The 23,726-nt window shown below is 50.1% G+C and overlaps 1 protein-coding gene across 7 annotated transcripts in view; it reads left to right on the plus strand.

Annotated features, from left to right (window-relative positions):
* RGS3 (regulator of G protein signaling 3) overlaps positions 1–10,410 on the plus strand; it is a 155,237-nt gene extending 144,827 nt beyond the window's left edge. For 5 of the 7 annotated variants that reach the window (XM_090021712.1, XM_090021713.1, XM_090021714.1 and 2 more), the window contains 4 exons: positions 4,244–4,345; positions 5,681–5,742; positions 7,889–8,055; positions 9,035–10,410. In XM_090021712.1, coding sequence (XP_089877838.1) covers positions 4,244–4,345; positions 5,681–5,742; positions 7,889–8,055; positions 9,035–9,220 — 517 coding nt within the window. In that variant the 3' untranslated portion in view covers positions 9,221–10,410. Of the gene's footprint in view, positions 1–155; positions 761–1,507; positions 3,968–4,243; positions 4,346–5,680; positions 5,743–7,888; positions 8,056–9,034 lie in introns of those variants that run through there. The other 2 variants (XM_090021719.1, XM_090021717.1) reach the window with 2 other exon arrangements.
* Positions 10,411–23,726: the final 13,316 nt, after the last annotated feature.

Genomic DNA, 23,726 nt, shown 5'->3' on the forward strand with positions numbered 1-23,726 from the left:
TAACCATGGCATGGAGTGGAGTGGACACTGAAAGCCCATATGTGTTTGTCATCTTGAAAAAGAGATGCCCAGTGTGCGGGGGGTAGAAGGACACAGTGCAACAGGAGACAGGCCACAGCTCATAGCTGTGGCAGTTACGTGCGTGGGTATAGCCCGAGGACTGCCCTTGGCTGGTGGCTGTGCAGTTCAGGGAAATGCAGCGGTAGTCTGAGTGCCGCTGGGTGGCAGTGTTGCCCCGCAGGGCCTGGTTGCAGACAGGCTGCAGCTGCTGGGATCAATGTTTGGAGCCCTCTGATAATTTCCTCCTGACACTTGTATTTAAAACGAGCCCTTTACAATCTGGCTTTTGCATGCAACCAGCTCTGAGTGCAGAGCAATGGGACATCCCTTCCTGTTGCCCGGGCTGTGAGATGTAACTTCACGGCTCACCCGCTGCAGGCTTGGGGAGGAAGCAGGATTGAGCCCTGCAGAACTTCTCTTTTTTAAATTGGTGTCAGGGCTGCTGCAGAGCCACCCGCCCGCTCTTCACCTTGAGGTCGCAGGAGACAGCAGCAGATTCACTGTGGAGCGTCTCAGCTCTGCGCTGCCCTGCTATTGGCTGAGCTGTTTGTTTGCAGTCAGTCCATGTGGAGTATTTATGGTGCCTGCCGCTGAGAGCTGGCACTCAGCTCTCCTCCCCAGAACAGTGCACACCTCTTGCCCTTGGCCACTTCCCAATGTACCACACCATGGTGGACTTTTCTGAAAAGTACTTGGAAAGGTAGGACTTTTTATTCACATCTTGGGGCACTGGGCCAGAGCCTGGGGGGAAGAGGCAGAGGAATGGACGGGGTGCTGTTGGCTTTAAAGTCTTTCAGCAGGAGGTGGCATTTCGGCAGTGTTGGGGTGCTGGGATACAGTGCACAGCTGGGCAGGACATGCGCTGTCAGAGATCAGGTGCTAATGCTGCCATGAGTTGCCCTAGGAGAGAAAATCTCTGTCTTTCCCTTGTGACGAATACTGCAACTTCAGCTTCAGACTTACAGGACTGTCCTGTGTGGGGCTTGGCTGCCTTCTACAGCTCTAGATTTTTTTAAATTAATGGGTAGATTCATACTTGTCCAAGGAGAAGATAGTGTTTTCTAATAATTTTCCAAGCTATGGACCAGGAAGCTCAGTTTTGTGGATTGCACCAAGTGATGCAGCTCGGAGGCTGATTAAGGCTATTTTTTGTTATTTGTTTGTAATGTTGTGTAAGGAGAACAATAGTATAGCTTGCGTCTTTACTCAGGGAACGTGCCAGTCTTCCCATATTGCTTCTTAGTGTCCAAACAATAGAAAAGCCAACTGGTCATTGGCTGTGTCCACTTGTATACTGTCAGACAGCTCTGCACCTCTTGATTATGTCTGTACTTTTGCACTGTGCTGACATGTGGATGGTTGAGTTCATGCTCTCAGTCGCTCTGTCATACACACAGGTGCTTGTAAGTACCAGGTAATCTTCCTAAGTATGTTGCGAATGTGAACTGGAGAGGCAGTTCTTGCAGAGGAATAATTATGGAGTGCTAAATTAAGAGCACAGCTAAAATTGTGGTTTTGCGACTTGTAGGATTGCTTCATCCCATGGTGTGGCTCTCCCTTGGAAAACAGCACACACAGGCATTAGCATTCCTGGCAGTGCTGTAATGGGAGACAGATGGTGCTTTGAGGGTTAGAATCCTTGTTTGGCTCCTCTTTTCCCATGCCACTGATGCTTGCGGCTGACAGTCGGTGTCCGAGGCACTGATGCGCCTTGGGCAATAAGGGTTTGATCCTGGGAGATGCAGAGCTCTGGTACGGGGCCAGCAAAACAGCTGGGCACATCCCTCTCTTCAGGGCTACTCCCTTTTAAGTTAGTGGGGCTCAGTGTGACCTGAAAACTCTGTGACCTGAAGTGCTCAGCTGGCCCAGCAGCAGAGAGTATGGCATGTTTCCAGATTGAACCTGCCCCCTCCTGTCCTTTAGGCACCAGATCAACATCCCAGTGAGATTTCCTTCTGGACTGGGGCCTGCCTTGGTGGGGCAAGAGCCTCCTGGGCTCTGGGGTGTGATGTTCAGCTCCATGCTCCCTCGTGGTCTCTTCTGCTGTGTGCAGTGACTGCAGATACACTGCTCTGGTGCTGCTGGTTGGGGATGTCTCCTTGCAAGGCTCTAAGTTGCTCTCACAGCACAGCTACTTACCAGGTAAAAGAGCTGGACTGGGGCTAGGCCACAAGAGAGCAGCATCCCATCTTACCCATACTCCTACCCCATCCTGCACTCTCCATCTCCACTGCCTGCTTTCCCCTAGAGGAGGCTGTCCTGCCCCATTGACAATTGGCTGAACTGGGCTCAGCATGAAGCAGCCCTGTCCTTAGCTTAGAAACCTCTGATTCATGCCTTTGTGCAATGACTGTCACATTAATCCCTGCACTTGCATCTAAGTGCATTGTCCTAGTGGGATGGGAGCCTGTGCCAGAGCGTGTGTAAATCCATGTGCTCCATCCATTGGTGCAACAGCTACATATGTGCCTGGGCCTGAGATAGCTGAACTTTTCTCAGACAATTCTATGCTGGTCCCTCCTGGCCTTGCCAGTAATCTGGGCAACCTCACAGTGTGCCAAAAGCACTTGGCAGGCTCAGAGACTTGAAGGACTTGGGAAAACACCTATTAAGTCAGTGCCTGAGTCAGGGGGGAAAATTGGGCCATTTGGGCTTGCATAGTGCAATACTGCATCAGAGCACCCCTGGTCTGTAGGACGCTACCTTGCATAAATCCCTCTCTCTGCAGTGGGGAGCCACTGGGAAGTACCCCTGGGAAGAGAGTGGCTGTTTTTTACAGTCAGGAAACTCCTGGTGATCTGAGCATAGAAGGAAACAACCTCTGAGCATTTCCTTCTTGCTCCATGTCGTATAGCAAAAGTAAGAGAGCATGTTGTCACTAAAGTGCATGCAGCACACAGCTCTGGTGGCAGGTCTCTTACTCTGCACCCTGGAGAGTGGAGAGGCCTGAGAGGAGAAAAGGAATCAAATCATTGCTCTCAGCTTGCTTAGAGGTGCCTTCAGTGATAGCATGTTGTGCTGGGTGCTCATCACAGCGCTTGGGGGCACAGGGCTTGTCCTGGCAAGCCTGGCCTGTGAGCATGGCCAGCCCAGGTCTCAGGGGCTAGTGGTGCAAAGCTGTCCAGACAGACCCGGCACAGAGCGCTCCACTGGCAGGCTGTCTTGCCACCCAGCATGCCAGGAGCACTGGTACCTACAGTGCATTTCCAGTGGGTCATCAGGAGCAGGAGCCGGATCCCCAGGTCGTGGGGTAGCATGATTGCTCGTGCCCAGCTGGGCGACTTATCCCGGGGCCGCGTGGTGGGCCCCTCCTGTTAACCCCTGCTTTGCCAGCCCGCGAGATGGGCATTCCAGCCCGCATTCCCGAGGATGCCTGTGCTCTATAAATAGCCCCTCGTAAATCCTTGCCTGATTTCCTTTCCCGCTGCTCTGAAAGGCCCCACTATCCCAACTCTGTGCTGATTTTTCCAGCCCTCCCTTTTGGTTGCTACAGCAACTGGTCGAGGAGTCATCATAAATAGCTGCAGCCTGTGTGTGGGGCGGTGCGCAGCTGGAGCAGCCGCGGCTGGGCGCTGACAGAGCCCTTACTCACACATGCCTCTTTCACTCCATGGAGCGTTTAAAGCTCCTGCAGCCTGGGCCCTCCCACTTCCTGGCTTGCTGGCCCAGAGCAAGAGCGCAGCACAGAGCTGGGATTCAGAGCTGTAGCAGCAGCTGGCCAGGCTGGTCGCGCGCCGGTCTGCTGCCTGTGGAGCTGCTCCCCGGGCTCGGGGCTCCCTCCTGCGGGAGCCATGCCGTTCTTCCGAGACCTCTCTAAGCCTCAGCCCCTGGAGTTCCACGCGGAGATGCTGCTGGGCATGCAGCGGCCTCACGGCGGGAACCTGCAGCGTAGGCACACCATGAAGGAGTAGGTGTCATGTGGACGCTGGGCGGGAGCGTGGGGACACGGCCGTGGAGGGCTGTCCCCTGAGCTGGGCCGGCCGCGGAGGGGAGCTCTCATAGTATGCCCTAAAATCGTTCAGGCTCTTGACCCATCGCAGTGCCCTTGCTCCTGGTTGTAGAGCTGGTTCCTGTGAGCAAGAACGCTGTGCCCCTGGCTACGAGGCTGCGGCTTGGTGTCCCCTTCCTCATCTCCCATCACCAGCCCACGCTGCAGGACACTAAAACCTGCTCTTGTCTCTAGGGCCAAAGACATGAAGAACCGGCTGGGGATATTTCGACGACGAAACGAGTCTCCAGGGGCCAACCCCGCCAGCAAGCTGGACAAAGTGCTGAAATCCCTCAAGTAGGTACTGGCAGTGGGAAGCTCCAGATGCTGCCAGAGCTGCTCTGCTGGGGGGCTGTCTGTGTGGGGGGTTGGTGCTTGGGGCTCTGAACTTCCCTGGCACATGGGGGTTAGGACATGAGCTACAGTGTGAGCAACTGCACTGAACGTGTGACCCCAGTGATCTACAGCAACCAGCTGGGAGGGCAGGCACAGCCCCACGGTTCCCCTCACGGGAGGCTTTTAACCCCCCCAGCCCCCCCCCCCCAGACAAACCAAAAAACAAAAAAACCCCAAACAGCCCCAAAGAAACAAAACCCTGTTGTCCTTCAAGGGATTCCACCAGAGCCAGGTGCAAGTCCACTGTCTACTACCCCGCCATCAGCCGTGTCCAGGCAGCAGCCACAGCCTCCAGCCTGGCCCTTCTGCTCATCCAGGGAATCCCTTGCAGTAGTGCTTGGTGACTTGTGGCTTTCCTGACAGCTGTCCTCTGTGGATTATTGCCCATGCCTGAGAAACCTCCTCAGGATGCCAGGTCCCCTAATCTGCCAACAGGACACTTGGAGAAGTTCCTCATGCCTTTTTGAAACCCTTGATAGGGTGAATGCCAACAGGCAGAGACAAAACCTCCCAGCCCAGCTCTGTTCCATCCCATCCTGGATGAGGACTGGAGCTGGCTTTCCTCCATTGTGGCTTCTTTTGGCATCATTCATTTCAGGAGGAGTTGCTGGGTGATGAGGCTACTGCAGCCCGTGACCAGAGGCACAGACACCCTTTGTACAGCATCTCTCATTAGTGCTTCCTGACTCTCTCCTCTTTCTGAAATAGAGGAAGGGCAGGATACCTCCAGGGCCACTACGCTGGCCCTCAGCTCTTAGCCCCAGCTCCACGCTCAGCAACTGGGAGCTGTCTCACTCTGGCCCCTGAGACTCAACTCCGCTGCTCTCCATGGCCCGTGGCACAGGCTTGTGTTCAGACACACTGCGTGAACTTGGCCAGCCCTGTTTATATTGCATTTTTCCCGCCTACCATTTAACGGCAGAGGACTCCTGCCAACAAGCCGTTATTTTAGTGGGAGGCTGGCACTCTGCCGCGAGTGGGAGCTGAGTCAGGGCGAAGGAGGGGCAGGCTGAGCCTGGGCCTCCAGAGCTGTCTTGCTCACAGCTTACAGATGCCCTTGAAATGCTGATGCTGAGGCCAAGTCACAGCTGATTCTTCAGGTGCAGGTGGTGATGCTCTGCTCCTGCGGGGGAGGGTATTTGGGTTTCAGTGCAGCTGCTGCCATCTAGTCAGTAAGGGCTAGGGGTGGAGAGCAGTCATTTGCCTTTCCAACAAGCGGCCCCTTCTCTCTTACAGGCCAACTCCAGAGGAAGCTCTTAAGTGGGGGGAGTCTTTGGAGAAATTGCTGCTTCACAAATGTAAGTGTTGGCTGGTCGCAGCCTCTCCCCAGATGGGACAGTGGGTTGGGGGGGTTAAAGCCAGGGACTCCAGTAGGAGGTGGATGGTCTGCGGTCCAGACCTGTCTACTAATAAGGGATCTAGGTGGATAATGTGCATTTCTGCAAGGGGAAGGCCAATGTTGTTTGTCTTCTCTTGAGTCAGTTGGCTCTGGTCTTCCTATTCAGGTGTTTAATTCACACTGAGTGAGTCCCCATACCCAGCTTTCAGTGTTGTGCTAAGGTGCTCTGGTCCCTGCGAGGAGAGGAAGGGGCAGAGCCTGTTCCTATGGAGCTCTCTGTTCTTGGAGCACAGATTTTCACTCCCGGTTTAACTGTTTGGCCAATTTGGCTCTTGCTGTTTTAGAAAAACAGCCATGTTAGACATTCCACCTCGGCCACGGACTGTTTGCATTCTGGCTCACACTGTGCTTTCGTCTGTGGTTGCTAGACAGCACATTCAGTTAGAGCAGTGTTTCCCAGCCAGGTGTACATGTACCCCTGGGAATAGGTGCCAAACTGCTTGAGAACATGAGAGGGGAAGGAATGGAGAAGTACAAGAATGGAAAGAGGAGATGTAAGTGAAGGGAAGAGAAGAAAAAGGAGAAAGGAAGACCACTCCATCGGCATCTCTGAGTTGTTGCACTGAGTTGCTTTTCTGTTCTCCCCACCACAGAATCCTTTTGCCATATAACAAGCTTAGTAAGGAGAAAGTGACCCAAACATGCTTGAGAACCACTGAGTTAGAGGAGGAATGGAGTTACTCTGCAGCTAGGCTCAAGCACTGAGTTGAAGGGGCCAGAGTCTGGTTTCATCTCTGGTGCTGATGATGTGTCCCTTCCCCCCTCTGTGCCTCAGTTTCACCTCTGTAGGAGGCAGATGATGATATTTTCCAGTCTCATTGGAGTGTCACTGGGGTAGGCTAGAATGTTTGTTTGTAAAGTGCTTTAGGAGCCTCTGATGGCAGGTGCAGTAGGAATGCAAACTGGGGATGTGTCCTGCCCTAAAGCAGAACCGTTGTGGCATTGTGCCCCAGAGGTAGTGGCATTGAAGCATGCACACCTGCACACTGCCCACACCTGTGCACAGTGCTGTGCTGGGGCATGCTCCCCTGGATAAGGCAGGCGGTAAGATAAGGGCTCCCATTTCTCTGTAGTTTTTAGAACTGCAGTCTCCAAAGCCAAGCCTCAGATTCTTGACCCCTGCTTGGGTTCAGGCTGGTCAGCCTACACATGGTCAACATTGCTGGACTCTGTCTGGCACTTATCAGAGCATTGCCCAGACCCAGTTTCTTCTCTGTGGGGCCCAACAGAGCCTCAGTACAGAGTTCTCCCCTCTTCAAGATGCCCAGTGACACTTGTGAACAGAGGTCTACAGTGACTCTCTGCACTGGGTCATCAGAAATCTTCTCTTCCCCTGCTTGCCCCTGGGTGATAGAATATCTTTAAACCGTGAGTCCTCGCTCTGCCAGTGATTTCTGTGTCTTCCCCCAGTGTCCTGACTGCAAGAGCAATACTAGATCAGAACTAGAATTAGTCCTAGACCTAGGCTGAGGGAGGACCCCCAGGACTGAGGACTGGGAAGATGTCAACAGAATTACAGAGCTCAGGTCATGAAATACAGGGACTTAGCTACATTAAGAGAAGACACACTCTTTGAAAGTGTGGTAGCTGAACCCTGTTCAAATCCTCGTGTAGGCGAAGCAGTTGCAGGTTTGGGCTGTGTGAGCAAGTCAAGACAAGTGCTTGTAGCGAGCCTAAGATTTGCCATGGCCAACCACCATGAATGAGGAAGACAACTTCCCTTGTCTACACTAGGAATTTTGCCTGGGTTAGTGAATCTTTTTAAAAGCTGCCCCTTTTCTTCTGGGGGGTGGGGAGCAGAGCCCACCCCCCAGACCTGGGTTATTTGCACACCAAAGCATGGAGGAGCAAGATCAATAGCAGGGCAAAGCATCAGGGAAGCACCAATGTAAGTTTAGGCCTTGGTAGGAGCACTGCAGAAAGGGAATTATTTAGAAGAAGGCAGAGGAGCTTTAAGGAGGCCGCCATCTGCTTTCAGGGAATGTCTGTGACTCTTGCCCTGTCTGGGATCTGGGGTAAAGCTTTCTCTCTGATCCTCTCCCTAGATGGTCTGGCTGCCTTCCGGGCATTCCTGCGAACAGAATTCAGTGAGGAGAACCTGGAGTTTTGGCTGGCCTGTGAAGACTACAAGAAGATCAAATCTCAGTCCAAGATGGTGTCCAAGGCCAAGAAGATTTTTGCTGAGTACATTGCTATCCAGTCGTGCAAAGAGGTAATGGAGCTCATTTGCAGCTGGGCCTGTCACACTTTGGAGATGGGGTGGGGTGAGTCTGAATGGCTGGGACCTCACATCAGTACATTTGAGCTTGTGCTGTGGGAGTGGTGGTCCTTGGGCCCTCACAGTTGGTCCACTGGCCCCTTCCATTAGCAGACCTGTGGCAGTGAGGTGGAATCCCAGCTCAGCCTGTAGCTAATTCTCCCGGCCTGATAGAGAAGAAAAATTCTTGTATGTGCTGTGCTGGCCTCCCACCAATTCAGTCTGGCTTCTGGGACAGAGTCCTCTCTCAGCAAAGCTGTTTGGCTTGTTCCCAGTGAATCACGTTCTCTCAGACTTGTAGAGCCACCTTCACCAAGGGCTTGTGTGCATGTTGCCTCTCTTGCATGTTGGCTTCCTCTGTCAGAGCAGCAGCCTGAAGGAACCACCAGGGAGGAGCAGTTCTGCCTCTATGGCCAGCTAGGGGCCAACTAGTGCTAAGGGTGATGGTGGCTTCATATTGTGGCTACCTATAACCCCCTTACACTATGGCTTTGAAAGCTTGTATCTAAATTGAGAGATCTAATTGGCAGCAATACAACAAATCATTCTCTAGCCATCATCTCAGTGCTTGGCTACTACGCACTGTAACTTGCACTGGATTCTTTAAAGAATTCTCTCTCTGGCCCCTTACTGAATGGAGTAATAGATTTATCCCCTCCATGGCCCCTGAGCTGATGAACTTCTTCTTTTGTAACAACTGCTAAATGATTTCTTTCTGGCTCGTGTTTCTAAGAGATGATTCCCTTGGTCTGTACCTGGGTCTAATGTTTCACCCCAGAGGGGGACAGTGTCTGTCAGGACAGAGTGAGTGAACTCTGCAGAAGGGCAGAATAGCCTCAAATATCGCCCTGTCTTGGGAGACCAGGTGTCTGTGCTGGGCACATGTCTGTATGGAGAGAGAGCTGATAAGAGACTGTCCTTTGTTACCTGGTAGGTGAACCTGGACTCGTACACACGGGAGCACACCAAAGAGAACCTGCAGAACATCACCCGGAGCTGCTTTGACCTCGCTCAGAAACGGATTTATGGGCTTATGGAGAAGGACTCTTACCCCCGCTTCCTCCGCTCTGACTTGTACTTAGATATAATTAACCAGAAGAAAACCAGTCCCACGCTGTAGACCCCAAGGAGACTCTCTCTGGGGCAGACTGGGAACTGTATGTTTACATGAAAATTTATTGGTGGTGGCCTTCTCTGAGTGGAATGAAGGGAGCGGGCCTTCCTGTCAGCATTCACACCTTCCAAAGCCATGGCCACGCAGTGGCTAGGCATGCGGACAGGCAAAGGCAGAGAGCCTGAGGCCAAGGGAACTGGAAAATCAAGCAGTCTGGTACTGTTCTATTGCACCATTCTCCCAGAATCTCACTGTCTTGCTGGTACGACGCCCTATGGAAGAACTCTGGCTTGAGTTTTAGCCACGAGCGAAGCTCCCACAAGACTACTGTGAAGCACTGGCCTGAGCTTTGTATTTTGTTTTGAAGGGTGACAAGTGACCCCAAGTCAGCGGGGAGTGGGGCTTTTGGATGGGGGTTCTGGCAAGGGGAAAGCAACAACACAAACTTTTTTCCTGAACAAGATGTCTGAACTGGACCAACCCTGGGTCAGTGGGGTGGTTGTGCTTCCCCTTGCCTGGGAGATCCCACATTGGCCTAGCCCTGGTGTCCCCCCCCCCTCACAGAAGCAAACAACAGCCCCCAAATCTGGGGGCAGAATGGCACTTCCTTCATTTGTCTGTGGCGATTGACCCCTTTTGAGCAGCGGGAGCAGGTTCTTTCGCCCTGCACTACAGGCACGCAGTGAAACTGCTTCCCCACGCCGATCTCCCACCTTGTGGTTTATTTATTGATCTCCTGTAGTTGGGCGCGTGCTGTGTAATAGGAACTCCTTGCGTCCCTTTTCCTTTCTTAATTTACAAGTGCAATATTTTTGTGCATTGCATCGGAGTTCTGCGGTGGAATGGATGCCTATCTCTCCGGAGACGGTGTACACAATTGTGTATGTTCGCAGGTTTTATCTGACAAAACCGTGTGCTCCCTAGCAGCAGGCCGCTGGGGGATCCTGGGTGTACATATCATTCTGTGATGACAGAGGGTTTGACTGTGTAGATAATTAGCTGTGTGAATCGGACTCTCTCACTGCTCTGGAAACGATGTCGTGTTCTGGGAGGCATGAGTTAGCGATAAACCTGACGGAACTGGACAGAGTGTCTTGTGTCCAAGTGCCCAGTTTACAATGCAAAGCATCTCTGCAGCTAGCAAAAACATGTTGTCATGGTATAGTGTAAATAAAAGGAGAATATAATTTCTTGCACCTGCCTTTTCTTCATGGTTTATTTTTTCAAAGAGCTGGCTCCAGCATTGACAAGGTGTCCATGAGTAAGGAGGAGACACATTAATGTTTTTGCCTAGAGGAATGCTAGGAAAATTGTGCTCTAGAAGACTTGGTATCCCTTCTAAAGGCCAGTTAGCAACTAACCATTGTTTGGGCATGACTGATGGTGGCTAACCTGGGGCCAGATTTAGCTTTTGCACAAATACAAAATGATTTTTTTTTCCAAAATTCAAAGTCACGAGGGCTGTTACCATGAATCTATTTTTGAAACACACTGCGCTCCAGTAATGTTTGCAGCCCAAACATTGCAGCTGTGAGCCAGGGCATAAGACCTTGAGGATGGAAATGACCCAAAAACACAAGTGAACAAGGCTGTTTCCACTGTTCAAAGAAATAGCAAGAGTGAACCAACAACAGCTGTAGCAGCACGTGGATGTTTCAAATCCTTGGGCTGCACCGTTCTGAAGGGCTGTTCCTACCTCTACACAGGGAACTTGGGTTAAAATTGGAGCCTTCCAACACAAGTCTCCTTTGATCTGAGTTTATACCTTGATATTCACTTGTGTTAGATGATCTTATTAAAACCTCTTAGATCTATTACTCCATCACTGGAAGTCTTTTTCCACCAGGTCTATCCAACTGTTGGCCCATGGGCTAGAGAGGTTAAGTTGCAGCTCCTAGGTTCCCGCTCAGCTGCTGTTCCCCTCATTGCTCTGGCTGCAATAGCTATCAGGGGCTCTGGGATCCTTTTCGCTCTTCTGATTGCTGCTTCCTGCCCTTGTCTTAGGGGGCAAGGCAGTGCCACACAACATGAGGACTGGAGGATTAGTTCAGGGCTGCAAAGGAGTGTGGTGCAGTGGCAGGGTGCAACCTGTGGCTTGCCCTCATGTGTTTTGTACGGTGTGGCCCTCACGGGTGCTGCCTGCAGGATGTGTGGCTCCTGACCACTTGGATGTTGCACAGCTCTGCTTTACAGCAAGACTGGAAATTTCCTCCAGCTTAACCAGAAGTTGTGGGTTGCTTTGAAGCCTCCCACTGATGGAGTTTCTCTTGGCCATTCCCACTTGAAGCAGCCTTATTGTGAGTGGTGCTGACTCCCAGCTCCCCTGCTAAAGCCCCCACCCTGCAGACCTCTCTAGGTTGTGCACTCCAGCTGGATTCCCCACAATGAGACTTCATCATAGTAGCAGTGACTTGTCTAAAGGATTCTCTAGGGAAGAAGTTTCTGGGGCTGTGGCCTATTCCTTGTGGCTACAGTAGGTATCTTGTTCATGCCTGGTACCCTCCAGGGGTGGAAGTGCTGAAGACAGTGCAGTAGGATCAGGAGCTGTATCCCTCTGGAGAAATCATCACCTCCATGAAGGATTTTCACGTTGATGGAGCCAGGGGAGGGAACATAAAAACTGGGGGATATTTCCATTGCTGAGTGCTGGGAGGATTTAGATATTTCCACACTGGTTTTACCAGCTGGTTTTCTAAGGGAACGATTCAATAGGGAAACCAGTTCTAATAATTTGCCAAAGAAAACATTTCAAAGGGTTTTCTTTAGAGAAGGATCCTCCAAGCACTGAACATGGCTGCTGCTGCTCTGCAGCTCATTCACTGCTGGGAGGGGAGGGAAGAGCAGGGCTGAGTGACCACCTCCAGTTGGTGGGCATTTTAGTAACGAGCTTTTCCCAGTGCCTCACATCTCAGGACAAGCCAAGACTCTTCTTACTTTTCCAAAAGATTGATTGCCCTGGAATGGGGCAGGAATGGGGCAAACTGAAGAGGGAGACCAGCCAGAGATGCAAAGGGCTGATTTGTGGGGCTTCCCAAAATGTTCTCATCTTTGCTCAAGATGGTGGCTAAGTGACCTACAACCACGCACAGGAACTCAGCAGTGCGAGCTTCAACCCTGCTGCTGGGAACTGGCCTCTTGTTGGCACTGCCTGGTAGTGGGCTGCATTTTGGATAAACAAAGCCTGTTCCTTTTACCAGAAGCTGCTTCACTCCCACACATGGCTTGCAAGCGAAAGGGAGGCCTCTGGCTGAAGGGGAGTAGCACTCAGGCCTCTGACTGAAAGTGCTAGTACTTGGCCAAGACTAGCCAAGTACTTGGCCCGAGCTGTGGGCCTTATTCTGCACAGCAACTCAGGAGGTGACCTGTGTCACGTCTTGCAGAGGTGCTAGCAGGGTAGTTGTGCAAGGCTGGCCAAGCGCTGGGGAGCAGCCATGTATGTTCTCATCACTTAAAAAATATCAGCCGAGGGGTTGGCCTTTCCAAGACTAACACCTTGGCAAGGCCAGCCCCTTGACTGGTATTTTTAATTATCATGTAGGAACAGCCCTTCAGAACGGTGCAGCAAGAGGATCTGAAACATCCATGTGCTGCTGCTGCTGTCCGTTCATTCTTGCTATGTCTTTGGACAATGGCACCTGGAGATTCATAGACTGTACGGGGCTGGAAGGGACCTCATAGATCATTGGGTCCACCCCCACCTCCCCCCGCCCTCCCGGACTTTAGGGGGTTGATGGGGCAGGGGCAGGGAGGGGGCATTCAGCTTCTCACATGCTCAGATGTAGGCCAGGCTGCCTGCCCTCATAGTTCAGCACCAGCCGACCGCCTCAACCCTTACCTTGTGGGTCAGGCTGTAGGGCTCACTTTGAAACAGGACACCTCTGGCTCCTGGTGTGGTCTCAGGCTGGGGGTGCTAGCCCTGCACTAGGGGAATGATGTACCCAGGTGAAGTGCTCTGGCAAGGCACCCCAGGCCTGACCTTGGCGCACCCGTTTCTGGCCTGGAAGTGGGTCTGTGCCAGGTATGGCATTACCTGCCCCTTGCTAGCCCAGTATGGGATCAATGATGTGGCTGGAGGAAAAGGCAGCATCATGGGGTCTGCAGGCCCGGATTATGCAAAGGCAAGATAGGCTGCTTCTCCCCAGTGGATAGGTATCCAGGCAAAAACCATCATCATCCTGATTGACTGAGAGTAGAGGCCATGATAGGAGGTCGGCTCTTCTTCTTCCCAAGCTGTCTTTGCCCCAGGGAGAGTAAGAGAATATCAGCTTCCAGAGCTGTGCGTAGTGGGGGATCAGGCTCCTACCCTACAGTTGTGGCTGGTGACTGGAATTCTTTTGAGCATGGGATCCCTTTGTGAGCTTTCTGTTGTCTGGGATTTGAGGGGAAAAGCCCAGGAAATAAATGACCTTCCAGAAGAGCCCATCAGTGACACAGAGAAGGCTTGGTAGGTATTTACAGAATTTGCCCTCGGAGAATAGACTCCCTGGTGGTATTTCCCCTTTACTTCTGGTCTCAGTTGCCTGGTGAAGTGTGCATGAATGGGTTGGAACTGGGACAGCAGTAGAATAGCAGTAAGCTTGAGAGTGAATGGGTCTGAACTGCAGCCTCAGAGGCTGCTTTTCTTAGCAACATGCTGTGTCTTCTTTCCTCTTGATTAGGATTCAAGGACTCTCTATAAGGCCACAGGCTGCTATTTTTAACTATGACTTTAACCAGAGGATCACAGAGATGTGAATGAAGCTTTTATGCACTTCAGAGTTGAGGAAAAATATCATGAAGAGGGCAATGCGTGGACTGGTTGGCATGACACCCTGGACACCACTTATAATGGGGGGTTCTCAAATACTTTCACAGTATGAATCTTGTCTTTAGAGTGTAGTGGGGGAAGCTTGCCTCTCATGAGGCGTTCATGCTCTTCCATTCACTCTTGGATGGATCTCCACTTTTGTATTTGTATCTTCACACCCATTCACAGCCATCACATCTCCCATGAACCATCACTAGATTCACTAACATCCCTATGGCACAAGCATGGGGAGCTCCCAGCCCCAGGACAGGCAGAAGGATGGGCCACGCTAGCTGCCTGCAAGCAAGCAGCAAGAACTATTTTAGCCAAATACTTAGCTTTCTTGAAGTATGGCAGCAGAGCAAGGGCAAAGCAGGAGAAGATCTGACAACAGGCAAAATTCCCAGGGTTCAGGCTAGTGGGGTCCTCATGTAGAAGAAGCAGCAGATACTGAGGAGAATGCCCCTTGGGCTCAGTCAGGGATCTGGGTTTTCTGTTTCCCATGGAAAAATGTGGATTTCCCTCTTTAAAGGAGAAAAACCCAGATTTCCCCCTTTGAAGTGGAAAGCTGTGGGTTTGCCCTTGCAGGCTGGCAGCGTTCCAGCCGCAATGAACTGCTGGGGCTGGCAGGAGTAGGAGGGAAGGTGATCAGAGGCAGGGGGCACCATGTGCATGCACACATGGCCGGCAATACGCAGGCAGGGTGGTGGGAGCAATCCCAGCACTGGATACACGTAAGTCTCTGGGATGGAGTGAGGAGGAGGGGGTATTGGAGGGTCAGGATTTGGGGACCATTTGGGCACAGCCCAGACGCCCATTGGCAATGAGTTGGTGGTCATGGGGTGGGGGCATGTGCTCCCCGAGATTTCTGTGCCAACAGCAGGGCACAGGGCTGCAGCTTGGCCGGACTGGCACTGGGCAGGAGCTGCCTCTGTGGCCCAGTGGGTGGGACCTGGCAAGGGAGGGTAAAGCCTGGCGGTAAGACTCATTGCTGCTGCCACCCCAGCTGCTGGGAGCCTCCCACCAGCCCTGCTGCCATGGCCACCTAGGTGGGGCACCCCCTGCCAAGCCAACAGCAGTGACAGTGGTGGTGGCGGCAGTGTGTAATTTTGCCCCCCGCTGTGGCAGTGGGCAGGGAGAACCTCACCAGGGCGGCAAGGCTGGAGCAGGACTCCCGGCAGCAGTGTAAGCACCAAGTTTCCCTGCCCCACTCTGCCCTCCTGCCCACTGTTGTAATAATTTGCCAAAGAAATTGGTGCCTGCCTGGTGCTGATCCAGCCAGGCTGCAGTCCCGTGCCTCATGCCCCATTGTTGGCACAGAAATCTGGGGGGGGGGGGTATGTGCCTCCCCATGTCCCCCTGAAGCGTTGCCAATGATGTCCCTTATGTCCGCATACTCTCTGTGCCACGTACCCCCTGCTTGACACACACACACCCTTCCCCACATACCTGCTGGGCAGGGTGGGGATGGTTGCGCTGGGCAGGGAGTGGGGAGTGGTGTGAGGGGGGCATGGTGTCCAGCCGCAAGATGCCATGAGGGGAGCTGGTGCAGGAGTGCCTGCTGGCAGCAGCACATGGTCACGGGCTGGGGTGCACCCCCCACGCCCGCTCCCCATATGGCACCTTGTGGCTGTGTGTCACGCCCCTCATATGCACTCTGTGCCACACCCCAGGGCTGTGTGCCATGCCATCAGCCGGTGGGTGTTCTCCCTGCCGTGGTCACTCCCTATACCATGGCCCTGGGCCACGTGCCCCTCCCCCATGCATTTACGGACCACGTCACCCACTCACCCCACGCCATACTCCAGGGCCACTCTCTGTACCACATAGCTGCAGCCAGCAGGCACTTCCTGTGCTGTGGCCGCTCCCTGTGTCATGACCTGTAGCTGCAGCCCCACCCCCCGCACGCCCATGTGGCCCCTCTCATGCACTACACCCTCCCCCCCCCGCCACGTGCGACATCCCACTGCGCATCCTGCACCACACCCTGGGTCTGTGCTGCATGCCAAGTGACTGGCAGGTGCTCCCCCTGCTATAGCCGCTCTCTGCGCCATTCCCCATGGCTGTGTGCCACCCCCCACATGCCCACATGGCATGCCCCCCATGCGCCACACCACACATAATGCCCCCCCCCGTGTACCCAGTGTCACACCGTGGGGCCACTCCCTGTGCCACGTGGGCACAGCCTGTGGATATTCCCTGTGTTCCCACACCGTGGCCTCTTCCCATGCCATGCCCTATGGTTGCATGCCACACCACCCGAAGCAGCTATGAGCCATACCCCCCACGTGCCCCACGCCACACCCTGGGGCCACTTGGGCACAGCCTGCAGCTGCACCCCACACAACACCCTGTGGCCGTGCGCCACGCACCCCCTGCTACACCCTGGGGCTGCTGCCTATACCATGCAGCCACAGCCAGCGAGCATTCCCCACACCCCCATGCCATGGCCTCTCCCCATGCCATTCTCCCCACCCCCAAAGCTGTGGGGCGGGGGGGTGGGGCTGGATCCAGAGGGGCAGGGGGAGTAGGGCACATCCCAGAATGGCAGTGGGAGTGGGGGGAGCAGGGCAGGACCTAGAGTGGCAGCAGGGGGTGGAGCAGGGCAGGACCCAGAGCGGCGGTTGGCGGGGGGCAGGGGGGTTGCAGGGCTGGACCCGGAGTGGCGGGGGGAAGGCATGAGGCTGGATGCAGGTCTCCATCCCTGCTCAGGCTCCCCCTGTCATTCATGACAGGCATTGTGTTAATTTTATTATAATGATTGAGGCACTGGTAGGTTTCCATATTGCTTTAATGTTGTAAATATATCAATAAAAGATTGTGGCCAACAGATATTTCTATATATTGACCTATATATACAGGGGCATTTCATTTTAATCACATAAAAATGCAGATAATGCAAAATAATGCAGATAATGCATAAAAATGCAAAATAATGTGATGTGAACTGGTTGCTCCTCTCTCTCCAGGTTTTATAGACAAGAGCGGGAGATGGAAAATTTCTTGGGAATCAGTGTTTAGGGATTCCTATATGTGTTAAAGGTGACCTTTGTGTGGGTTAAAGCAGAACTGCACAACTGCATGTCACATGCAGTGTCCAGTTACCAGTGACTGTCACATGGTTATGGCCTGAGCTTGTGGGGTGGGATACTTTTCTGAGCAATCAAGGGAAGCATCAGCCTGACAACTGTGCCAGCTTAGGTGCCCACTCATTTGTTACAATAGGGCTCCTCACAACATCACACATTAATTTTTCATGCTGACCAGTTTCTGAAATGTAGCATTAATGAGGTCTCTTCTGCAAACACACAGTTCCTGCCCCGATAATTACACACGTCATTTTTCTTAAATTGCATTTCGGCTTACGTCGCAATAATCACCAGTACACATCCAGAAAGGAAAGTAGTAGTATAGCTGTGGCTTTAAGGTCTGTAGCACTGGAGCCTGAAATGTGCCCTTGAAGCAACGACATTAACTTGACTACAGAGACTGTCCTTGGACCTAATGGAGGCTTAGGCTGCCAGGCAAATGCAAGAGGAAGAATAATGGTTCATTGAGGTACTCCCTGGAGAAGGATGAAATAGCTTTGTGTTAGGGTTATAAAGGCAGTTATCGCTGTAATAGAATTTATTGCTGTCATATTAAGTTAGTCTGAATCATTTGCAAACTTCCTTGTGCAATTTAGAGGTGGCTTATCTTTAGCTGAGGGAACTGGAAGGGGAGCGGGAGCCAACAATGGGAAACGGATGTAACCACAGATATTTTCTTGGCCCGCCAACTCCCATTCCTCTGCTCACTCCAGCCCTCTTCCCCACCCCCCAATACTCTGATCTGGTCTTTGATGCATCGTTTTGCCAGCAGAACTTCTCATATTTTTTGTGTCCATACCTACTACTCCTCTCAGTGGTATAACCCCATCATGCTGCCAGCACTGGGATACTGGCCGTGTGTATACATATACATATGCTTGCTCCTCCTGCCTTTAACAGGTGCCTACCCAGGGTACACTTCATGACCTACTAGCATAGCTGGTAAGATAGAAATACAAATCTCACATGGTTCCTGCAAAAGCATCTCAGTGCAGAAGAGGCCCATCTCTCTCCCCTTTCCTCCCTCCCCCTGAGAGTATGTCACTAGCTCAAGGGAAACAAAACTGATACAAGCCAACTCTCAGTTAGGAAAAGTTCCTCTCCCGAGTCCTGGTGGATCTCGACAATAGTGGGTTTTTGCTTGCCAAGGCTCCCTGTTCTGGTCTGTGCCATGGCATTGCTGCAACATGTGTGGCCCCCAGAGCCACTGCAGAAAGGGAACTGCTCTTAAATCCCACAAAAATCTGAGTCTCCTCTGGGGTAACACCGAAGGTCAGGCAGGTGTGAGACTGTGTGACACCATAGACACTTGTGACCAACGAAGGCCCAGCAGCGTGGACAATGTAAGTGAGGTCATGGAAATCTAAGCTGGGCCAAGTGCTAGTTTTCTGGACGCTCTGGGGAGTAAGTGTTATTCTTTAGAGAAAAATGAAGAATCAACTAGTGATGAAATTATTCAGTGCCCCTGTAACAGCTGCCTACTTAGGAAGCACTTCAGGTCCTACCGACCCAATGATGCACGTCCTCTGGCCAGGGGAGGACTCTGTCAGGCAGTCTCCTCGGAGCATTCCTGGCTGCTGGGACCAGGTTTCTCCATAAAGATCAGACACCATGGATTGCTGGGCCCTGAACAGGATGGAAAGTGCCTGCTAATGATAAACAGCAGTTGGAAAACTTCTTCCACTCTAGGGGCAGTGGTGTGAGTCAGCACCCCTTCCTTTCCACAGGCCCTAGGGTGGCCATCATAGAGGACGTCCCGGTTTTTCTGCTACTCTGTCCTCTGTTCTCTACTGATACGAAATCCGATGCCTTATGTCCTCTATTTTTCTCTTTAAGAGAAAAATAGAGGACATAAAGGTGTCTGGTTTTGTATCAATAGAGGACAGAGGACAACCAGGCTGTCCTCTATGATGGCCACCCTATCTACGGCACAATCCATCTCACTGAGTCAAACTCCCTATGGCTTCTTCTCCTCCTGGCCCCATAAGTCTTTCCCTTCTTGTTACCCATGAACCAGCATCAAGAAAAGGGCTGGAGAGGTGCTTTGGCCAATATGGACATAGAATCTAAGTGCCGCCTGAGTGTCAAAAATTATACTAAGAGCTACTTAGGTGCATAAAGGTGAAATACGGTTCAGCCTCTATGTGTAGATGAACAGTTAGTTGCAGGTGTACTAACGGGTGCAGCAAGAAAGAAAGTTATTGTTTTCTGGAGGGAGTTGAAAGAGAGATGTTTCAAGTGAAATGTTAATGCTCATCTTTTTCAGGAAAAGGCCTTTGCAGTATTGACAACTCCTATTATTTTATCACCAGTCTCATAATATTTGATGGGTTTTTTTCCCCCCTTAAAGCCCTGCCTAGTCCCTGAAATTGTGTTAGTTAGGGAAAATCTCAGCTTGCAAAAAAAAAATGTTTCTCAGCCTTGCAGCTATGGAAAAAAGCCTGGAAATATGAAATGAAAGAAAGGTTCAAACACCAAAAGACAAATACAGAGAAATCTCATGCTTCTGAAGCTACCCTCTTGGTATTCTGGGTGCCTGACTCATGACTCGTGAATGCTTGTGGTTGGCAACACTGACTTTGACACTCCTCCTTTCAAAACACATCCGACTCCAGAGCACAGAATACTGGGTCAGGTTCTCTGTGGATACAAATCAAGGCAACTCTGTTTAACTATGCTGATTTATATCAGCTGAGGATCTGTCTCTTTTAGCTTCAATCCCTCCCCCGCTTGAAGCCTGTTCAACTAGAGCAGAAACTAGACTGAGTTGTTTTGAGTCGGCCATTTTCAGCAATGTCCAGTAGATCCAGTGGATCAGAGAGCCTGACAGCAGGGTTTCACTCTAGCTGGCACTTTGGATTCACTTCAGTAGCATTTGGTATTTTGAAAACAACAGGTTTAGTAACGAAAAATTAATGCTGTCTTATTCAGTTATCAGCAGGCAAACAGTAGGTAACGGGAGTTTTGGTGGGCATGTGTGCAGCCTTTTTTCTAGGCACATTTCTAGGCTTGATAACAGGATAGTCAATGATGGAACAATGGTGTGATCTGTAATAGATGCACCAACTTCTTTCCTGTGTGAAGCCAGAAGAGACGCCTAGTGTTTGCAAGGCAAGTTGGTGGGTGTGCTGGAAGAAAGATTCAGTGTTTGGAAGGGCAAGTACTGATGTTGTGGGGGATCAGAGCAAATAAGAAGCACTTGGACAATCAGAGTCTGGAAGCAACACTACCTCGGATTCAAGAACCAGAGGAAATGGCTGCTAAGGAACCAGAAAGAGTGGAAATCAGAAAGGAAATGACAGTTTGTTACCACCAGAGGCACGGCAAGTGGTATTATACACAGCTAGAGGGAAAAATGATGTGGGTGGGTGTAACTACCAAATACAAGAGCATCAGAAGGACTTCCACACAGCAAGAATCATTTGATTATTACCAGGTTATAAGCACAGAGACTTCAGAAAATATCTCTGAAGATCCAGGTCAGCCCAACAAGAACTCCTCTGAAGAGATCTCCAGCCATTTAAGGAAGAGAAATGATCTTGATCAAGGGCTCTGGTCTAAGGGGAAACCAAACCAGATAGAAAACAGGAGAGAGTGCTGCCTTCTAAAAGCCAAGTCGCAAGGCCTCAAACCTTCCATCTTGATCTTGGATTTAGCTCAAGATATGATTGTAAGGCTGGATAGGTACCATCACACTAATACGATGACTTTATGTGTTACTCACAAAATATAAACAACTTCAGACCTTGGAAGAAAGAGTGTTAAAGGAGAAGAAAACCAAAGTCATCTCAGAGATCTATCCTGTTCCAGGAATAAAGAAAGACAGACGACATAACACCTGGGTGTTGAGTCACTGATCACGTAAATGGCATAAGGCATGTTGGTCTTTTTTGTATAATTTGTTTGCTTTTGATGGGCAGAAAGGCCTGTATAGTTTGGATGGTCTCCATCTTAGCAGAAAGATCATTAATCTTCTAAGGGCTGGCTGGGTAGACTAATCAAAAGGATGATAAACTAAATATAAAAGGGAAAACAGAAAAGTGTGAACAAGACCAGAATCATTTAGTTCAAAATCAATGCATTCAGGAAGAAGTGCATCAAGGCACTGAAGGACATGAAGAGCAAAGGAATGCTTAATTGCTTATACACTAATGCTTAGAGCCTGCATAAAAAACAAGAGGAACTAAAATTGCTCACTAGGCATAAGTTTTACTTTGTTGATGTTTGTGAAACCTAGTAGGAAGATTCATATGGTTGGAACCAGAAAAATCAGTGGGTTGAACATATTTAGGAAGGACTAAGTGGGCAAAAAGGGCCAAGGGAGTTGCATTCTGTCAAAAATGACATTTCATGTTTCCAGTTCACTGACAACTTGGAAGCTAATGATCTTGAATGCATATGCATTAATACTAACAGATAAAAAGCACAAGATGTGGTACTTGTTTGTCTCTGCTACAGATTACCAGGTCACATAAGAGAGTAGGATGACCCACTCCTTAGAAACCTACCTGTAAAGGGGTAGGAAAAAAAGCTTTATTATTATATGGGTGCTTCAGTCTCAGTGACATATAGAGGTCTCCAGCTACAAACATTAAAACTCCTTTGACACTTCTAAAAATTACAGATGACAGTTTTCTAATTAAAAAAAAGGATTGAATTCAACAGGAGAAACTCTAGATTAGCTCTTTTTTTTGACAGATAAACAGGAATTTATCCAGAAGTAAAAATTAGTGGTTGCTTAGATGCAGGTGGTCATGTCTTAATTACAACTGTTTTGTGCAAACAGAATAAAGCCCAGACCAGTAATACATATGTCCTTGGTACTTTAAAAACTGAAAAACTAGAAAAACTGAAAGCAATTATGAACCTAATCATCTGAGAGAAAGAACGTAAACAGAAAAATGTGAATAGTAATCAAGTACTTTTAGAGAATACGTTACTAGCTATCCAAAAAAGTCATAATCCCACAATTGCCAAAGGTGGCTAGTTAAAAACCAGCATGGCTTACAGGTAGGCTGACCATAAGGAAATCCGGGACATCAAGGGCATTCATCCAGGACATCACAGATACTGCCCTCCCTCCCCCTGCCTGTGCTCTCACAGGTTGGCACTCAGCAGGAGTGGGGCGGCACGCTCAGCAGGCAGCGGTTCAAAGTACTTCACACTGCTCTGACTCCTGGCCAGACTGCTCCCTATGCCCCGCTTTTCTGGGACACCCATTATAATTCCCAACAGCTGGCTGGGACCAGCCTCTGAAATACGGCACTGTCCTGGCTAAACCGGGACATATGATCACCCTCCTTACAAGTAGCCATGCAAAATAAAAGTAGTATATATTACAATGAATAAAGGATAAGTACAGGTTTCCCTTGCTTTATGCTGTAAACGTGTTCCTGGAAAATGATGCATAACTTGTATTTGCATAAAGGGAACTCACTTTACAATGTAACAAATAGGGATACGTTCCAAGACCTCAACTGTACTGACCCCCAGGTGCATTACTGCCACTTTCACGAGACAATTTTGGTACTCGCCAACAGCAGACAGCGCACACAAGCACACGTGGTGGTGAATGTTACCATAATGAGGATGGCAACTACAGAAACATACATCGCAGACAATGAGCAAGGAGCACAGATCCACATAGGAGACTATGTGTCATTCCCACAATGCACCACACAAAGCAGCTGACTGCAGGCATCCACCACACTGATCACATAAGAGTGAATGAACGTCGCATAGAACAAATTTTTGGTATAAAAAGGGCTATTGCATAAGAGCAACTTTGCACATACAGAACCTGCATAAAGTGAGGGACACCTGTAAACAGTAATAAATATAAGCTAAAAGCTAAGAAGCATAGCATACGGATAAGAGAAGCAAAAGGACACAAGGAAGACTTTATGGTCAGCAAAGTTAAAAACAATAAAAAGTGTTTTTTTAAGTATAATGAAAACAAAAAGAATCCTAACGATAGCACTGGTACATTACTAGATGGACATGACAGAAAATAACTTGCATTCAGGAGTTTTAAAAGAGCTGACCAAGGGGCTCTCTAGAGCATTGAGGTTGCTTTTTCCCCCAAAAAAGTCATGAAACCCTGGGGATATATCAGAGGAATGGAAGAAAGCCAGTGCAACAGGATTTCAAGATGGTAAATGGGATTGCCTGCCAGTCACACAGTCTTTGGCAAAGTAATGGCTCACATGGAACTCTATAAATATTAATAATTTAAGTAATGCTGGTCATCAGGGGTTAAAGAAAGTAGGTCTTGTAAAAAAATGAATTAGTCTGCTATCATTTATAAGCTTGGTTGATAAAGATAATACTGTTGATGGAATCAGCTTTTGTAAGACATTTGCCTTGGTAGCACATGACATCTTGATTAATCAACTAGAATGATACAAAATCAGCATGACACACAATAAGTGGATTAAAAGCAGATTAAATAAAAGATCTTGAAATTTAATTATAACCAAACAGCTGTGTTTCTAGTGCAGACCCTCAGGGATCAGTTCTTGGCTTTCAGCTATTTAACATTTTTATCAATGATGTGGAAGGAAACATGAAATTGTATGGATGAAGTTTCCAGATGGCCAAAAAATTGGGGGGATAGTAAGTAAATAAGAGAGTGGGT

The sequence above is a fragment of the Crocodylus siamensis genome, chromosome 11, assembly GCF_052110815.1.
Source record: "Crocodylus siamensis isolate JL-2025a chromosome 11, ASM5211081v1, whole genome shotgun sequence".
NCBI classification, from domain to species: Eukaryota; Metazoa; Chordata; order Crocodylia; family Crocodylidae; genus Crocodylus; species Crocodylus siamensis.